This window comes from Onthophagus taurus, chromosome 3, assembly GCF_036711975.1.
Source record: "Onthophagus taurus isolate NC chromosome 3, IU_Otau_3.0, whole genome shotgun sequence".
Lineage (NCBI taxonomy): Eukaryota > Metazoa > Arthropoda > Insecta > Coleoptera > Scarabaeidae > Onthophagus > Onthophagus taurus.
The window spans coordinates 22,223,346-22,243,272 of record NC_091968.1 but is presented as its reverse complement, the minus strand read 5'-3'; the positions used below and the strand labels follow the sequence as shown (position 1 = coordinate 22,243,272).

General features: G+C 25.2%; 2 protein-coding genes across 5 annotated transcripts in view; both read right to left on the bottom strand.

Annotated features, from left to right (window-relative positions):
* Window positions 1-2,019: 2,019 nt before the first annotated feature.
* Window positions 2,020-19,927, bottom strand: part of LOC111419456 (pseudouridine-5'-phosphatase-like) — a 29,441-nt gene continuing 11,533 nt past the window's right edge. For both annotated transcript variants that reach the window (XM_023052255.2, XM_071195354.1), the window contains exons 2-5: window positions 2,906-3,037; window positions 2,629-2,847; window positions 2,337-2,569; window positions 2,020-2,281 (exon numbers count right to left, since the gene is read on the bottom strand). In XM_023052255.2, the coding sequence (XP_022908023.2) occupies window positions 2,093-2,281; window positions 2,337-2,569; window positions 2,629-2,847; window positions 2,906-3,037 (773 nt within the window). In that variant the 3' untranslated portion in view covers window positions 2,020-2,092. The remainder of the gene's footprint in view (window positions 2,282-2,336; window positions 2,570-2,628; window positions 2,848-2,905; window positions 3,038-19,927) is intronic.
* LOC111419457 (pseudouridine-5'-phosphatase-like) lies at window positions 6,091-18,604 on the bottom strand. 3 transcript variants are annotated; one of them, XM_023052257.2, is made up of 4 exons: window positions 18,375-18,604; window positions 18,103-18,321; window positions 6,483-6,715; window positions 6,091-6,421 (listed from the first exon to the last, which is right to left on the bottom strand). In XM_023052257.2, exons 1-4 carry the CDS (start codon window positions 18,442-18,444, stop codon window positions 6,242-6,244), a joined length of 702 nt encoding a protein of 233 aa, XP_022908025.2. In that variant the 5' UTR covers window positions 18,445-18,604; the 3' UTR covers window positions 6,091-6,241. The 3 variants fall into 3 exon arrangements, with proteins under 3 accessions (XP_022908025.2, XP_071051456.1, XP_022908027.1); XM_071195355.1 differs by lacking the exons at window positions 18,103-18,321; window positions 18,375-18,604 and adding exons at window positions 17,652-17,870; window positions 17,930-18,063; XM_023052259.2 differs by lacking the exons at window positions 18,103-18,321; window positions 18,375-18,604 and adding exons at window positions 17,652-17,878; window positions 17,930-18,004.

The window sequence follows — 19,927 nt, the reverse complement described above, 5'->3', positions numbered from 1 at the left end:
TTCGACTTACCTTTACAATACGTTCTGCAACTTAATCCAAACCTGAAAATATTTCGAAATGATGTAATTAATATTGAAAAATAGGGTAATAATGAGTAAATCTTACTTGAAATGTCCAAAAAATTTTTGACAGTGACAACTTGAATTTATTTTTTGTTCCAAACTACCAACATAAGTCGACGCCATAATAAAATCCCTAAAAAAATATTAATTATTTAATTTATTGTTAAAGGAGTTGAATTAAAGTAAAAAAATGTTCTTTATCACTAAATTCATTTAATTATTAGTTTGAAAACCTCAAAATCAAACTTCAATCTCTAATAAATTAGAGATAAATATAGAACATACCTTCAATTTATATTTCCAGTAAAATACGTTATTTATTGAACAATTATTAATTAAAAAACGTTGTAAATTGATATTGATACGATAGAATAAATTAATCTTACCTGAAATGACCAAAAATCCGTTTTCTTTTTCACTGAAATCGTTCAAATTATTTTTTGTCAATGACAACTCGTTTATTTCGCATTCCAAAGTACCAACCTAAATAGGCTTCATCAAAATAACTTTAAAAATATAAATTTATTAATATTATTGTTTAAATTTATTAGAACACATCAAAAATCTACAAATATTGATTGAATATCAGATGAAAATTAGAAATATCGAGGTAATAACAATAAAAGCATATACCTGCTAGAGAGGAATACAATATACAGGAACCTATTATTCTCATATGGAACATAAACTTGTTTAATATGAAATAAATTAACAAAATGTATGTAATTTGTTGTTATCGCGTTTTTGTTGAATAAGGATTAGAAATTAATGCTTAAAAAACCATGGTAACAGTTCTTTGGATATGCAAATTTGGTTGCCTATATTAAACAACAATTTTTTTTAAATTAATTAATAATAAATAAATTGTTAATGCGATGAAATCGTTTATAAATTATATATAAACAAAAATATAAAAAGTTACATTGAATAATAATCATGGTAGATCAATCAAATTTTGGTAAATTCATCAATTTGGGTTTAAACTTACAATATACAGGAACCTATATTGTTCTCATATTGAACATGAACTTGTTTAATAGGAAATAAATTAATAAAATGTATGTAATTTGTTGATATCGCGTTTTTGTCAAATAACAATTAAAAATAAATTTAGCTGTATCAAAAATTAATGCTTAAAAACCATGGTGACAGTTCTTTGGATATGCAAATTTGGTTGCCTATATTAAACTAAAAATGTTTTTTTAAATTAATTAATAATAAATAAATGGTTAATGCGATAAAATCGTTTGTAGATTATATATAAACAAAAACATAAAAAGTTACTTTAAATAATAATAATGTTAAATCAATCAAATTTTGGTAAATTAAACAATTCGGGTTTAAACTTACAATATATAGGAATATATGGAACATATTGATCTGATATGTAACATAAGCTTGTTTAATATGAAATAAATTAACAAAATGTATGTAATTTGTTGTGTTATCGCGTTTTTGTTGAAAAAGAATTAAAAATAAATCTAACTGTATTAAAAATTAATGTTAAGAAATTATGGTGACAGTTCTATGGATATGCAAATTTGGTTGCCTATACTACACGAAAAATATTTTTTTAAATTAATTAATAATAAATAAATTATTAATGCGATGAAATCGTTTATAGACTATATACAAAGAAAAATATAAAAAGTTCCATTAAATAATTGTTAAATCAATCAAATTTTGGAAAATTAAACAATTCGGGTTTAAACTTACAATATACAGGAACCTATATTGTTCTCATAAGCTTGTTTAATATGAAATAAATTAACAAAATGTATGTAATTTGTTGTGTTATCGCGTTTTTGTTGAATAAAAATTAAAAATAAATCTAGCTGTATTAAAAATTAATGCTTAAAAAGCTATAGTGACAGTTCTGTAGATATGCAAATTTGGTTGCCTATATTAAACTAAAAATATTTTTTTAAAATTAATTAATAATAAATAGATTGTTAATGCGATGAAATCGTTTATAGATTATATATAAACAAAAAAATAAAAAGTTACATTAAATAATAATAATGTTAAATCAATCAAATTTTGGTAAATTAAACAATTCGGGTTTAAACTTTGTCATGGAAGATAATATTAAGGTGGGTTGAGCTGTAAGAAGTTTTGGTAAATGTTTAAAAATAGTTGGATCCGGTACCATCACACAAGACATTCCCGCTGCAATAGCTCCCGCAACTCCATTTGGTGCATCTTCAAAAACAAGGACCTAAAAATCATTTCAAATTATCTTATTTTATCAATTAATTAAATTAAAGACGTGCATTTTCTGGTTTTGGTTTATCGGGAAATCGAGCAGCACAAATTAAATAAATGTCGGGTGCGGGTTTTCCATGTTTTACTTCGTGATCGCTTGAACCGCAAACCGTGTGATGAAATAACCTGTAAAAATCGCGATGGTTTTGCGTTTTAATCGCTTCGTCGTCTTTGTGGCTCGATGTTGCAACTCCCAATGGAATGCTATGTTTGGCTAAATGTCTCACTAATTTTTCTACCCCTAATAAAAAAATGATTAAATTATAATCATTTTTTTTTGATTAAATCTTTTTTATTTACCAGGCATTATTCTAGGATTTTGAAAGTGAGACCTAGCCATTGGCTTAAACACCTTTAAGAACTGTTCACCAGATAAAGGAATCCCCAATTCTTTGACATAAACGTTTGCCCCATCAAGTTCCGGCCGTCCCATTATCTTAACTTTTAATTCTTCCGTGAATTGTTTGCCGTATTGGTTGGCTATTTTTTTGTAAACTTGTTCATAAATCGTTTCGGTATCTGCAAAAATAATTTTTGTTAAAAAGGAATTCAATTTCAATTAATTTTGAGTGTTAACCGAACATTAATCCATCCATATCAAAAATACAATGGGTTACTTTTACGTTAAAGGAAGGACTTGTGATGAATTTCTTGTCATTTTTTGATGGGGATGTTGTGTAACCATACAAACACTTTTGGAATCTAAAAACTAAACGATTTCTTAATGAGATTATTTTTAATTTATTTTAAACTTAAATAATAATAATAAAAGTATAGTAAAATCTCGATATAACGGATTAATATGGGGGAAGAGAGTGTCCGTTATAGCCGAAAGTCTGTTATATCAAAATGTTTATCATAGATCGATAGGATTTTAAATTTCCTTTAATTTGATACCAAACACGATATATTTATGATAAAAAACAAAAAAGTTATGACTAAAGAATTAATGGTAATAACCCGCCATCTTTGATAATAATCAAGAACTAAACAAAATTAAATAGTCGAGTTTGGACTCATTTTGAAGGAAATTCAATTCTATATCAATCAAAGTTTCTATTATCAAGTTTTTATTATTTTTTATTATCATTTTCTCAAAAACTAAAAATAAAAGAATTGCTTATTTGAATCATTATAAAGTAAAACGAAATTGGTTTTGATTTAAAATCGAATTCAAACATTTTTAATTAAAATCACTTAATTGATACCAAACACGATATATTTATGTTTAAAAACAAAAGAGTTTTCATAAAAACATTAATGGTAATAATCCGCTTTAAAATTCGAATATCTCGAGAACCAAACAAGATAAAATAGTCGAATTTGGACTCATTTTAAAGGAAACTCAATTCTATATCAACCAATATAAATTTTATCCCAACCCAAGTTTTTACTATTTTTTATTATCTTTTTCAGAAAAACTCAAAATAAAAGAAATTGTTTATTTGAATCGTTAGAAATTAGAACGAAATTGATTTTAATTTAAAATCGAATTCAAAAATTTGTAATTAAAATCACTTAATTTATTATTATTACCTCCTCTTTACTGAACATTATTAATTGAACCAAACAAGATAAAATAGTCGAGTTTGGACTCTTTTTGAAGGAGACTCTATTCTATATTAATCAAAATAAATTTTATCCCAACTCAAGTTTTTATTACTTTTTATTATCATTTTCTCAAAAACCATAAAATAAAAAAATTGTTTGTTTGAATCATTATAAAGTAAAACGAAATTGATTTTAATTTAAAGTCGAATTAAAAATTTTTAATTAAAATCACTTAATTTATTATTATTACCACCTCTTTACGGCATAATTAATTATCAAATTTATAATAGATGGATAGGATTTTAAATTTCCTTTAATTTGATACCAAACACGATATATTTATATTAAAAAACAAAAAAGTTGCGATAAGAAAATTAATGGTAATAACCTGCCATCTTTGATAATAAAAAACTTTAAAATTCGAATATCTCGAGAACCAAACAAGATAAAATAGTCGAGTATGGACTCGTTTTGAAGGAGACTCAATTCTATATCAATCAAAATAAATTTTATCCCAACCCATGTTTTTATTACTTTTTACTATCTTTTTCACGAAAACTTAAAATAAAAGAAATTGCTTATTTTAATCATTATAAAGTAAAATGAAATTGATTTTAATTTAAAATCGAATTAAAAATTTTTAATTCAAATCACTTAATTTATTATTATTACCACCTCTGTATGCATAATTAATTATAAAGTTATCATAGATCGATAGGATTTTAAATTTTCTTTAATTTGATATGAAACACGATATATTTATGATAAAAAACAAAGAAGTTGTCATAAAAAAATTAATGGTAATAATCCGCCATCTTTGATAATAATCATACTTTAAAATTTGAATATCTCGAGAATTAAACAAGATAAAATAGTCGAGTTTGGACTCATTTTGAAGGAAATTCAATTCTATATCAATCAAAATAGATTTTATCCCAACCCAAGTATTTATTATTTTTTATTATCATTTTCTCAAAAACCAAAAATAAAAGAATTGTTTATTTGGATCATTATAAATTAAAACGAAATTGATTTTAATTTAAAATTGAATTCAAAAATTTTTAATTAAAATCACTTAATTTATTATTATTACCACCTCTTTATGCATAATTAATTATAAAGTTATCATAGATCGATAGGATTTTAAATTTCCTTTAATTTGATACCAAACATGATATATTTATGATAAAAAATAAAAAAGTTGTCATAAAAAAATTAATGGTAATAATCCGCCATCTTTAATAATAATCATACTTTAAAATTTGAATATCTCGAGAACTAAACAAGATAAAATAGTCGAGTTTGGACTCATTTTGAAGGAAATTTAATTCTATATCAATCAAAATAGATTTTATCCCAACCCAAGTATTTATTATTTTTTATTATCATTTTCTCAAAAACCAAAAATAAAAGACTTGCTTCTTTGAATAATTATAAAGTAAAACGAAATTGATTTTAATTTAAAATCGAATTCAAAAACTTTTAATCAAAATCACTTAATTTATTATTATTACCACCTCTTTATTGCATAATTAATTATCAAGTTTATCATAGCTCGATAGGATTTTAAATTTCCTTTAATTTGATACCAAACATGATATATTTATGATTAAAAACAAAAAAGTTGTCATAAAAAAATTAATGGTAATAATGCGCCATCTTTGATAATAATCAAACCTTAAAATTCGAATATCTCGAGAACTAAACAAGATAATATAGTCGAGTTTGGACTCATTTTGAAGGGAATTCAATTCTATATCATTTTGTAGACGCACAACAAAACCCAAATTTTTTTGGTTGAAGGTCAGCATACAGTATACAGTCAAGCACGAATAAATCGTAGTCCTTATTATGCTATGTTTGGCTGTTAAGCCGTAGTTGGCTTGAAAGGCATTTGCTAACAATGCTATTTTAAAAATCACTACAAAACACGAAATTGAAGAGGTGTTAAAAGACCACTGTAATTAAGACATCGAACTTGACACAACAATTCCAGAAGGAGACAAAGATAATGATGCAGAGAATGATGGCAGTGTAGAAATGGAGATACATAATCCTATTCAAAATGTGTAATTAACAACTGTTGGAACTTATTATACAAACTAGGTATACAACACGTAATATTGGTAAGGAAATTTTTTTCGATTCACGATATTCCTAACAATGAAATAAGTTAATACTAATAATAATAACTTAATAATAAAAATGATATTTAAGTATAACTAACATAGAATTTATTAAAACATTTTTAAACAATAAAAAAATACATAAATAAGATAAACATTTTCATAAAAATTTTATTTTACATATAAGAACAATTTTTTACCCCAACAATCATTAATAAATTAAAAAATGAACGAATTCATTCATCATAAGGAGGTAATCCAAAAGTTTCCGGAACAAAATCTTCCATCGTTGTTAAAACCAACGTAGCATGTCTCTTTAATTCCTCCTCAACTTCCGGTGCCGGAATCATCACGACTTGCATACCAGCACTATAAGCCCCCTCAACGCCATTTGGGGCATCCTCAAAAACAAGAACCTAAAAACAACACATCATCAATCAATTTAATTTCTATTAATTTCAATTTTTTCGGGTATACTTTATCCGGGCTTGGATTATCCGGGAACCTCGAAGCGCAAATCAAATAAATATCCGGCGCCGGTTTCCCATTGACAACTTCGGGATCGGAACTTCCATAAACCGTATGGTGGAACTCCGAAAATAAATTTACGTGATTTTGGGTTTTTATTTTCGATAACCATTCATTCCCCGATGTTGCAATTGCGATTGGAATGTTGTGTTTTGCAAGGTGACGAACTAATTTTTCGGCACCTTACAACAAAAAATTATTTTATTTCTTATTATTACCATTATTATTTTTTTTGTTGGGAAATTGAGGTGTTAAAATTAATTCTTTAATTGTTTTAATACACGCAAGTGGACTAACAGTTAGCAGATTATAGAAACTTTGTAGTTTCAGATCTAGTGGTAGTTCTAATGATAGTGTTGTATATTTTTTATTGAATTAAAACTAGAACTAACACTAGACCTACAAACATTCGGGTTTAGCCGCACGTCTCTCAAGACTAAATGATATATATACACCTTTTTTTAGGTTATCTTAATAATTATTGTTTAAATCAAAAAAATTTTCAAACAAATCTTATTTAGAATCGAGCCAGTAACAACTTTTATTAAAACTTTTTTTTCGAATAATCGAAATTATAGGATCTTAAATTTCCCTGTGAATAGTACGATGAAAAAAAATTCAATTTTATCAAAAATTGTTTCAGATAAAATTTGTTTAGAAAATGATTTATAATCGATTATTTTAATAAAAAAATTTGATGTGGTTACTAGATGGCGCTGTATATCGATATATATATCATATATATAACAGATTTTTGAGGTTATTTTAATAATTATTGTTTGAATCAACAAATTTTTCAAACAAATATTATTTAGAATCGAACCAGTAACAACTTTCATTAAAACTTTTTTTTCGAATAATCGAAATTATAAGACCTTAAATTTCCCTGTGAATAGTACGATGAAAAAAATTCAATTTTATCAAAAATTGTTTCAAATAAAGATTGTTTAGAATATGATTTATAATCGATTATTTTAATAAAAGAATTTGATATGGTTACTAGATGGCGCTGTATACCGATATATATCATATATATAACATTTTTTTGAAATTATCTTAATAATTTTATTATTATTTGAATCAAAAAATTTTCCAAACAAATTTCATTTAGAATCGAGCCAGTAACAACTTTCATTAAAACATTTTTTTCGAATAATCGTAATTATAGGATCTTAAATTTCCCTGTGAATACTACGATAAAAAAAAATTCAATTTTATCAAAAATTGTTTCAAATAAAGATTGTTTAGAATATGATTTATAATCGATTATTTTAATAAAAAAATTTGATATGGTTACTAGATGGCGCTGTATACCGATATATATCATATATATAACATTTTTTTGAAATTATCTTAATAATTATTATTTGAATCAAAAAATTTTCCAAACAAATTTCATTTAGAATCGAGCCAGTAACAACTTTCATTAAAACATTTTTTTCGAATAATCGAAATCGAAATTATAGTATCTTAAATTTCCCTGTGAATAGTACGATGAAAAAAAATTCAATTTTATCAAAAATTTTTTCAGATAAAATTTGTTTAGAATATGATTTATAATCGATTATTTTAATAAAAAAATTTGATGTAGTTACTAGACGGCGCTGTATACCTATATATATCACATATATAACATTTTTTTTGAGGTTATCTTAATAATTATTGTTTGAATCAAAAATTTTTTCAAACAAATATTATTTAGAATCGAGCCAGTAACAACTTTCATTAAAACTTTTTTTTCGAATAATCGTAATTATAGGATCTTAAATTTCCCTGTGAATACTACGATAAAAAAAAATTCAATTTTATCAAAAATTGTTTCAAATAAAGATTGTTTAGAATATGATTTATAATCGATTATTTTAATAAAAAAATTTGATATGGTTACTAGATGGCGCTGTATACCGATATATATCATATATATAACATTTTTTTGAAATTATCTTAATAATTATTATTTGAATCAAAAATTTTTCCAAACAAATTTCATTTAGAATCGAGCCAGTAACAACTTTCATTAAAACATTTTTTTCGAATAATCGAAATCGAAATTATAGTATCTTAAATTTCCCTGTGAATAGTACGATGAAAAAAAATTCAATTTTATCAAAAATTTTTTCAGATAAAATTTGTTTAGAATATGATTTATAATCGATTATTTTAATAAAAAAATTTGATGTAGTTACTAGACGGCGCTGTATACCTATATATATCACATATATAACATTTTTTTTGAGGTTATCTTAATAATTATTGTTTGAATCAAAAAATTTTTCAAACAAATATTATTTAGAATCGAGCCAGTAACAACTTTCATTAAAACTTTTTTTTCGAATAATCGTAATTATAGGATCTTAAATTTCCCTGTGAATACTACGATAAAAAAAAATTCAATTTTACCAAAAATTGTTTCAAATAAAGATTGTTTAGAATATGATTTATAATCGATTATTTTAATAAAAAAATTTGATATGGTTACTAGATGGCGCTGTATACCGATATATGTCATATATATAACATTTTTTTGAAATTATCTTAATAATTATTATTTGAATCAAAAAATTTTCCAAACAAATTTCATTTAGAATCGAGCCAGTAACAACTTTCATTAAAACATTTTTTTCGAATAATCGAAATCGAAATTATAGTATCTTAAATTTCCCTGTGAATAGTACGATGAAAAAAAATTCAATTTTATCAAAAATTGTGTCAGATAAAATTTGTTTAGAATATGATTTATAATCGATTATTTTAATAAAAAAATTTGATATGGTTACTAGATGGCGCAGTATACCGATATATATCATATATATAACATTTTTTTGAAATTATCTTAATAATTATTATTTCAATCAAAAAATTTTCCAAACAAATTTCATTTAGAATCGAGCCAGTAACAACTTTCATTAAAACTTTTTTTCGAATAATCGAAATTATAGGATCTTAAATTTCCCTGTGAATAGTACGATAAAAAAAATTCAATTTTATCAAAAATTGTTTCAAATAAAATTTGTTTAGATTTTTTTATTTTGTTTATGATTTATAATCGATTATTTTAATAAAAAAAATTGATATGGTTACTAGTTGGCGCTGTATACCGATGTATATTATATACAGGCTGTCCCACCTAAGTTGCCTCGGTCCATAGCCGAATTATGATTGAGTTTTTCAAAAAATGTTTCAGATAAAAGTTGAATCGAATCATATTGTAAATATTTTAAAGTTAGTTTCAATAATGGCGGACTTCCGCTTCTACCGGAAATGGATATCAACTTTGTTATTTTAAATGAAACATCATGGTTTTTTTATTTGTGTTTTGTTTCCATTGGTCTTGTTGTGTTTTGTTGGCCACTTTTAAGCATGCCAGTAATATTTCTGCCGGTAAAAGCGGAAGTCTGAAATTACCATTATAGTACCATTACTGAAACTAAGTTTAAAATATGTACAATATGATTCGATTCAACTTTTATCTGAAACATTTTTTGAAAAACTCAATCATAATTCGGCTATGGAGCGAGGCAACTTAGGTGGGACACCTGTATATAACATTTGTTTGAGGTTATCTTAATAATTATTGGTTTAATCAAAAAATTTTTCAAACAAATCTTATTTACAATCGACCCAGTAACAACTTTCATTAAAAAAAATTTTTCGAATAATCGAAATTATAGAATCTTAGATTTCCCTGTGAATAGTACGATGAATAAAAATTCTATTTTATCAAAAATTGTTTCAGATAAAATTTGTTTAGAATATGATTTATAATCGATTATTTTAATAAAAAATTTTGACATGGTTACTAGATGGCGCTATATACCGATATATATCATATATATAACAGATTTTTGAGGTTATTTTAATAATTATTGTTTGAATCAAAAAATTTGTCAAACAAATATTATTTAGAATCGAGCCAGTAACAACTTTCATTAAAACATTTTTTTCGAATAATCGACATTACAGGATCTTAAATTTCCCTGTGAATAGTACGATAAAAAAAAATCAATTTTATCAAAAATAGTTTCAAATAAAATTTGTTTAGAATATGATTTATAATCGATTATTTTAATAAAAGAATTTGATGTGGTTACTAGATGGCGCTGTATATCGATATATATCATATGTATAACAGATTTTTGAGGTTATGTTAATAATTATTGTTTGAATCAAAAAAATTTTCAAACAAATCTTATTTAGAATCGAGCCAGTAACAACTTTTATTAAAACATTTTTTTCGAATAATCGAAATTATAGGATCTTAAATTTCCCTGTGAATAGTACGATAAAAAAAAATTTAATTTTATCAAAAATTGTTTCAGATAAAATTTATTTAGAATATGATTTATAATCGATTATTTTAATAAAAAAATTTTATATGGTTACTAGATTGCGCTGTATACCGATATATATCACATATATAACATTTTTTTGAGGTTATCTTAATAATTATTGTTTGAATCAAAAAATTTTTCAAACAAATCTTATTTAGAATCGAGCCAGTAACAACTTTCATTAAAACATTTTTTTCGAATAATCGAAATTATAGTATCTTAAATTTCCCTGTGAATAGTACGATGAAAAAAAATTTAATTTTATCAAAAATTGTTTCAGATAAAATTTGTTTAGAAAATGATTTATAACCGATTATTTTAATAAAAAATTTTGATATGGTTACTAGATGGCGCTGTATACCGATATATATCACATATATAACATTTTTTTGAGGTTATCTTAATAATTATTGTTTGAATCAAAAAATTTTTCAAACAAATCTTATTTAGAATCGAGCCAGTAACAACTTTCATTAAAACATTTTTTTCGAATAATCGAAATTATAGGATCTTAAATTTCCCTGTGAATAGTACGATAAAAGAAATTCAATTTTATCAATAATTATTTCAAATAAAATTTGTTTAGAATATGATTTATAAGCGATTATTTTAATAAAAGATTTTGATATGGTTACTAGTTGGCGCTGTATACCGATGTATATTATATACAGGTGTCCCACCTAAGTTGCCTCGGTCCATAGCCGAATTATGATTGAGTTTTTCAAAAAATGTTTCAAATAAAAGTTGAATCGAATCATATTGTAAATATTTTAAAGTTAGTTTCAGTAATGGCGGACTTCCGCTTCTACCGGAAATGGATATCAACTTTGTTATTTTAAATGAAACATCATGGTTTTTTTATTTGTGTTTTGTTTCCATTGGTCTTGTTGTGTTTTGTTGGCCACTTTTAAGCATGCCAGTAATATTTCAGCCGGTAGAAGCGGAAGTCTGAAATTACCATTATAGTACCATTACTGAAACTAAGTTTAAAATATGTACAATATGATTCGATTCAACTTTTATCTGAAACATTTTTTAAAAAACTCAATCCTAATTCGGCTATGGACCGAGGCAACTTAGGTGGGACACCTGTATATTACATTTCTTTGAGGTTATCTTAATAATTATTGGTTGAATCAAAAAATTTTTCAAACAAATCTTATTTAGAATCGACCCAGTAACAACTATCATTAAAAAAAAATTTTCGAATAATCGAAATTATAGAATCTTAGATTTCCCTGTGAATAGTACGATGAAAAAAATTTTATTTTATCAAAAATTGTTTCAGATAAAATTTGTTTAGAATATGATTTATAATCGATTATTTTAATAAAAGAATTTGATATGGTTACTAGATGACGCTGTATACCGATATATATCATATATATAAAATTTTTTTGAGGTTATCTTAATAATTATTATTTGAATTAAAAAATGTTTCGAATAAATCTTATTTAGAATCGAGCCAGTAACAACTTTCATTAAAACATTTTTTTCGAACAATCGAAATTATAGAATCTTAGATTTCCCTGTGAATAGTACGATGAAAAAAATTTTATTTTATCAAAAATTGTTTCAGATAAAATTTGTTTAGAATATGATTTATAATCGATTATTTTAATAAAAGAATTTGATATGGTTACTAGATGACGCTGTATACCGATATATATCATATATATAAAATTTTTTTGAGGTTATCTTAATAATTATTATTTGAATTAAAAAATGTTTCGAATAAATCTTATTTAGAATCGAGCCAGTAACAACTTTCATTAAAACATTTTTTTCGAACAATCGAAATTATAGAATCTTAGATTTCCCTGTGAATAGTACGATGAAAAAAATTTTATTTTATCGAAAATTGTTTCAGATAAAATCTGTTTAGAATATGATTTATAATCGATTATTTTAATAAAAAATTTTGATGTGTTTACTAGATGGCGCTGTATACCGCTATATATCATATATATAACATTTCTTTGAGGTTATCTTAATAATTATTATTTGAATCAAAAAATGTTTCGAATAAATCTTATTTAGAATCGAGCCAGTAACAACTTTCATTAAAACATTTTTTTCGAACAATCGAAATTATAGAATCTTAGATTTCCCTGTGAATAGTACGATGAAAAAAATTTATTTTATCGAAAATTGTTTCAGATAAAATTTGTTTAGAATATGATTTATAATCGATTATTTTAATAAAAAATTTTGATGTGTTTACTAGATAGCGCTGTATACCGCTATATATCATATATATAACATTTTTTTGAGGTTATCTTAATATTTATTGTTTGAATCAAAAAATGTTTCGAATAAATCTTATTTAGAATCGAGCCAGTAACAACTTTCATTAAAACATTTTTTTCGAACAATCGAAATTATAGAATCTTAGATTTCCCTGTGAATAGTACGATGAAAAAAATTTATTTTATCGAAAATTGTTTCAGATAAAATTTGTTTTTCTTCAAACGTCATTAAATGACAACTTTGTTGTCGTGTTTACTCGCGGTAGAAGTAAGTCATTGTTGCATAACGACGGTTGCTAAGATCAACATAGCAAAAAAGTACTTTAGCGTTATGGCGCTAAAGTAAATTTCACTTTAGCGCCATAACGTTGAAGAACATTTCACTTTAGCGCCGTATTATTTGCAACGTTTGAAGAAAAAATACTATGTTTTATTCGGAAGAGAAGCAGATTCGTTTGTGGCTGGTCCGTCATTGCCGGACTCACTTCGTTCGTCCGGCAAACTGTCGGACACGCCACAATTTTAACGGCTCATCTGTCATTAGCGACTCACTGCGTTCGTCGCTAAGCGACAGACCACGCCATAAAAAGCACTGCTTCTCTTCCATATAAAACAATATACTATTAGAATATGATTTATAATCGATTATTTTAATAAAAAATTTTGATGTGTTTACTAGATAGCGCTGTATACCGCTATATATCATATATATAACATTTTTTTGAGGTTATCTTAATATTTATTGTTTGAATCAAAAAATGTTTCGAATAAATCTTATTTAGAATCGAGCCAGTAACAACTTTCATTAAAACATTTTTTTCGAACAATCGAAATTATAGAATCTTAGATTTCCCTGTGAATAGTACGATGAAAAAAATTTTATTTTATCGAAAATTGTTTCAGATAAAATTTGTTTAGAAAATGATTTATAATCGATTATTTTAATAAAAAAATTTGATGTAGTTACTAGATGGCGCTGTATACCGATATATATCATATATACACCATTTTTTTGAGGTTATCTTAATAATTATTGGTTGAATAAAAAAATTTTTCAAACAAATTTTATTTAGAATCGAGCCAGTAACAACTTTCATTAAAACATTTTTTTCGAATAATCGAAATTATAGGATCTTAAATTTCCCTGTGAATAGTACGATGAAAAAAATTTTATTTTATCAAAAATTGTTTCAGATAAAATTTATTTAGAATATGATTTATAATCGATTATTTTAATAAAAGAATTTGATATGGTTACTAGATGACGCTGTATACCGATATATATCATGTATATAACATTTTTTTGAAATTATCTTAATAATTATCATTTGAATCAAAAAGTTTTCCAAACAAATTTCATTTAGAATCGAGCCAGTAACAGCTTTTATTAAAACATTTTTTTCGAATAATCGAAATTATAGAATTTTAGATTTCCCTGTGAATAGTACGATGAAAAAAAATTTATTTTATCGAAAATTGTTTCAGATAAAATTTGTTTAGAATATGATTTATAATCGATTATTTTAATAAAAAATTTTGATGTGTTTACTAGATAGCGCTGTATACCGCTATATATCATATATATAACATTTTTTTGAGGTTATCTTAATATTTATTGTTTGAATCAAAAAATGTTTCGAATAAATCTTATTTAGAATCGAGCCAGTAACAACTTTCATTAAAACATTTTTTTCGAACAATCGAAATTATAGAATCTTAGATTTCCCTGTGAATAGTACGATGAAAAAAATTTATTTTATCGAAAATTGTTTCAGATAAAATTTGTTTAGAATATGATTTATAATCGATTATTTTAATAAAAAATTTTGATGTGTTTACTAGATAGCGCTGTATACCGCTATATATCATATATATAACATTTTTTTGAGGTTATCTTAATATTTATTGTTTGAATCAAAAAATGTTTCGAATAAATCTTATTTAGAATCGAGCCAGTAACAACTTTCATTAAAACATTTTTTTCGAACAATCGAAATTATAGAATCTTAGATTTCCCTGTGAATAGTACGATGAAAAAAATTTTATTTTATCGAAAATTGTTTCAGATAAAATTTGTTTAGAAAATGATTTATAATCGATTATTTTAATAAAAAAATTTGATGTAGTTACTAGATGGCGCTGTATACCGATATATATCATATATACACCATTTTTTTGAGGTTATCTTAATAATTATTGGTTGAATAAAAAAATTTTTCAAACAAATTTTATTTAGAATCGAGCCAGTAACAACTTTCATTAAAACATTTTTTTCGAATAATCGAAATTATAGGATCTTAAATTTCCCTGTGAATAGTACGATGAAAAAAATTTTATTTTATCAAAAATTGTTTCAGATAAAATTTATTTAGAATATGATTTATAATCGATTATTTTAATAAAAGAATTTGATATGGTTACTAGATGACGCTGTATACCGATATATATCATGTATATAACATTTTTTTGAAATTATCTTAATAATTATCATTTGAATCAAAAAGTTTTCCAAACAAATTTCATTTAGAATCGAGCCAGTAACAGCTTTTATTAAAACATTTTTTTCGAATAATCGAAATTATAGAATTTTAGATTTCCCTGTGAATAGTACGATGAAAAAAAATTTAATTTTATCAAAAATTGTTTCAGATAAAATTTGTTTAGAATATGATTTATAATCGATTATTTTAATAAAAATTCTTGATATGGTTACTAGATGGCGCTGTATACCGATATATATCACACATATAACATTTTTTTGAGGTTATCTTAATAATTATTGTTTGAATCAAAAGATTTTTCAAACAAATCTTATTTAGAATCGAGCCAGTAACAACTTTCATTAAAACTTTTTTTTCGAATAATCGAAATTATAGGATCTTAAATTTCCCTGTGAATAGTACCTACGATAAAAAAAAATACAATTTTATCAAAAATTGTTTCAGATAAAATTTGTTTAGAATATGATTTATAATCGATTATTTTAATAAAAAAATTTGATATGGTTACTAGTTGGCGCTGTATACTGATGTATATTATATACAGGTGTCCCACCTAAGTTGCCTCGGTCCATAGCCGAATTATGATTGAGTTTTTCAAAAAATGTTTCAAATAAAAGTTGAATCGAATCATATTGTACATATTTTAAAGTTAGTTTCAGTAATGGCGGACTTCCGCTTCTACCGGAAATAGATATCAACTTTGTTATTTTAAATGAAACATCATGGTTTTCTTATTTGTGTTTTGTTTCCATTGGTCTTGTTGTGTTTTGTTGGCCACTTTTAAGCATGCCAGTAATATTTCTGCCGGTAGAAGCGGAAGTCTGAAATTACCATTATAGTACCATTACTGAAACTAAGTTTAAAATATGTACAATATGATTCGATTCAACTTTTATCTGAAACATTTTTTGAAAAACTCAATCCTAATTCGGCTATGGACCGAGGCAACTTAAGGTAAATATTAATTAAAATTATATACTATGGTGATTATTTAAATAATCACCATAGTATATAATTTTAATTCTACAACGGTGATATGGATAAACAAATACATAGAGGCAACTTAGGTGGCATACCTGTATATAACATTTCTTTGAGGTTATCTTAATAATTATTGGTTGAATCAAAAAATTTTTCAAACAAATCTTATTTAGAATCGACCCAGTAACAACTTTCATTAAAAAAATTTTTTCGAATAATCGAAATTATAGAATCTTAAATTTCCCTGTGAATAGTACGATGAAAATAAATTCAATTTTATCAAAAATTGTTTCAGATAAAATTTGTTTAGAATATGATTTATAATCGATTATTTTAATAAAAGAATTTGATATGGTTACTAGATGACGCTGTATACCGATATATATCATATATATAACATTTTTTTGAGGTTATCTTTATAATTATTGATTGAATCAAAAAATGTTTCGAATAAATCTTATTTAGAATCGAGCCAGTAACAACTTTCATTAAAACTTTTTTTTCGAATAATCGAAATTACAGGATCTTAAATTTCCCTGTGAATAGTACGATAAAAAAAATCAATTTTATCAAAAATTGTTTCAGATAAAATTTGTTTAGAATATGATTTATAATCGAATATTTTAATAAAAGAATTTGATGTGGTTGCTAGATGGCGCTGTATACCGATATATATCACATGTATAACACTTTTTTGAGGTTATCTTAATAATTATTGTTTGAATCAAAAAATTTTTCAAACAAATCTTATTTAAAATAGAGCCAGTAACAACTTTTATTAAAACATTTTTTTTCGAATACTCGAAATTATAGAATCTTAGTCTAGTCTGAAGACGCACGACTAAACCCGAATATTTCTAGTTCTAGGTTTAGTGTTAGTTCTAGTTTTAGAACAAGAATCATTCGGGTTTAGCCATACCGAGAGCATTTCCTAGTGTAATTTTTGCTTAAAACTGACCAATAGCAACCCTTCTTTTTGGTGCTTCAATTTAAAAACACTCCTTTGAATTAAAAAATAGAGTATAGTAGTGTATTAGAAGATTAAATATTTTCTACCTGGTAAAAGACTCGGTTCTGTAAGCGTTTCTTCACAAATAGGGTAATATAACTCTAAAAATTCATCAACACTTATTGGGAGTTCAAGATCTGTACAAAAAATAATCGCACCATCTTCTTCTTTTCTACCCAATATTTTCATTTCAAGTTCGTGACTGAATTCTTTATCAAATTCTTTAGCCAATTTCATAAAAACGTTTTTGTAGATCTTTTCGGAATCTTAACACCTTTTTTATCAATTTTAATTTTTATAAAACTACCTTTAAAATCGTTTTTACCTATTAACGTGCCGTCCAAATCGAAAATAACGTGAGTAACTTCATTAAAACGATTTTCATTTAGGGACATTTTGACACTTGCAATGAGTTGCAAAAACTTTTTGACATTCCCATTACAAATTTAATTTCGAAATAATTTTTTTAAGTAATCACTCGATGACTAATTGACTAACCTGGCATTAAATCGGGAGTTTGTAAAAATTCCCGACACAACGGATGATATTGCTCTAAATACTCATCGATGGTGATAGGTAATTTCATTTTTTCAACTGCAATTTTCGCAGAATCCACTTGAGTCCTCCCAGTTAATTCCGACCTAACCTCCAACGTGTATTCTTTCCCGTATTTAGAAGCAATTTTTTTTATTATCGATTCGTAAACCTTCTCAGTATCTGTATTAAAAAAAATTTTTTTTTAAGTGGATTTAATTTCAAACGATACTTACCTAATAATAAACCATCCATATCGAAAATAACGTGAGTAATCGGCTCGAATTTCACTACTTTATCACCCATTTCGTATATATTTTTATATTTTTTAAATAAATAACTTATTTAATTCAAATTTAAACCGAAAAATGAAAAATTATTAAATGCGACGCTATTTATAGCAAATTTGAAGTTTTGAAATCCAAGGTTATGTCGTATTTTGACATTGACAAGAGTGGGGGTATATTTCAATAAAAGTTACTAGATAACATTAAAAGTCACTAAATTTATCAAATCAATATTTAAAAAAGCTATATATATATGTATAAATAATAATTAAAAATTTCTTATTTTCTAATTATTTTTAATTTAATTAATTAATATAATTAATTATTTCATTTTTTGTTATAAATATTTTAATTGTAGATTGGGTTGCCTACATCACATCCATTTTTTTTAATAAATTAACTAATTTAACAATATTGGTAAAATATCCAACATTTATCGACTTAAATTAAATCCTTCGTATTTATGTTAAATATTAACAATCGCATAAGTGTTTAAATTGTGGTTATTGATTAGATGGGTTCGATTTTATTTCATTTGCACTTTTTAGGTTAGGTTTGGTTAAATATAATATACGCCCTAAAGAAGGTGGTAAAAACATTGAGGGAATGGGTAACTCATAAGAAGAAACTGATGCTACTTCAAGAAATCCAAAATTGACTGATGTGATTAGTGAATGTCGTTAATGAGGTTATGAACAAAACTGAACCCAAGAGAGTACTTTGAGGCGCCCCATAAGTAACTAAGGCGAAGTTGGAAGTATAAATGTTAATTTTGGCAGCTTAACATCTATTGGAAATATAAGAAGTCAACCACTATAGCAGCCAATTTGATAAAATATATCCTTTTAGTTTAGATAGGTGTTGCATGATTTAATTTGTCAAAGACTTTACAGAAATCCCTCTAGAAAGCTAACTAATGTGTTGAAATTGTTGAAGGAACATAGTAAAAGGAACCATATTACTGGGAGGAAAATAAACACAAGTAGAGCACTCTTTTATCACCAACCTGGTTGGAGAGCCACAAATCTTCAAACTTGATTGTTAATTTTGGGAGAGGTGTAGCTGACAACATGTAACTGTTGTTGCTATGATATATCATCAATAATTACAATCAGTATTGAGATTAAAGTGGAATCTTTGCGAGGATGGATCTACAGAAGGAGAAATAATTCCAAAACACAAGCTTAAATGTGACTAGCAATGAAATGGAAGGAGAGTTGGAGGAATAGGACATAGAGAAGTAGGTGTCATGAGATTGGAATGATGTTCAACACTTCCTGACAAAGGATAACTGTGTTATCTATGCAGTAAAAGATGTATAAAATGATGATGTTAAGATATTTGGAAAAATGTAGAACAAAGGAAAATAATGTTTGAGAGCTTGATGTGCAGAGAGATGTGCTTATATAGCAAATTGTAGTGGACTAACCAAAGCACCTAATGGCGGAGGGAACAGAGCTTGTTGGCTAGGTTTAGATGTGGCCATGGTTAGAGAGCTAATA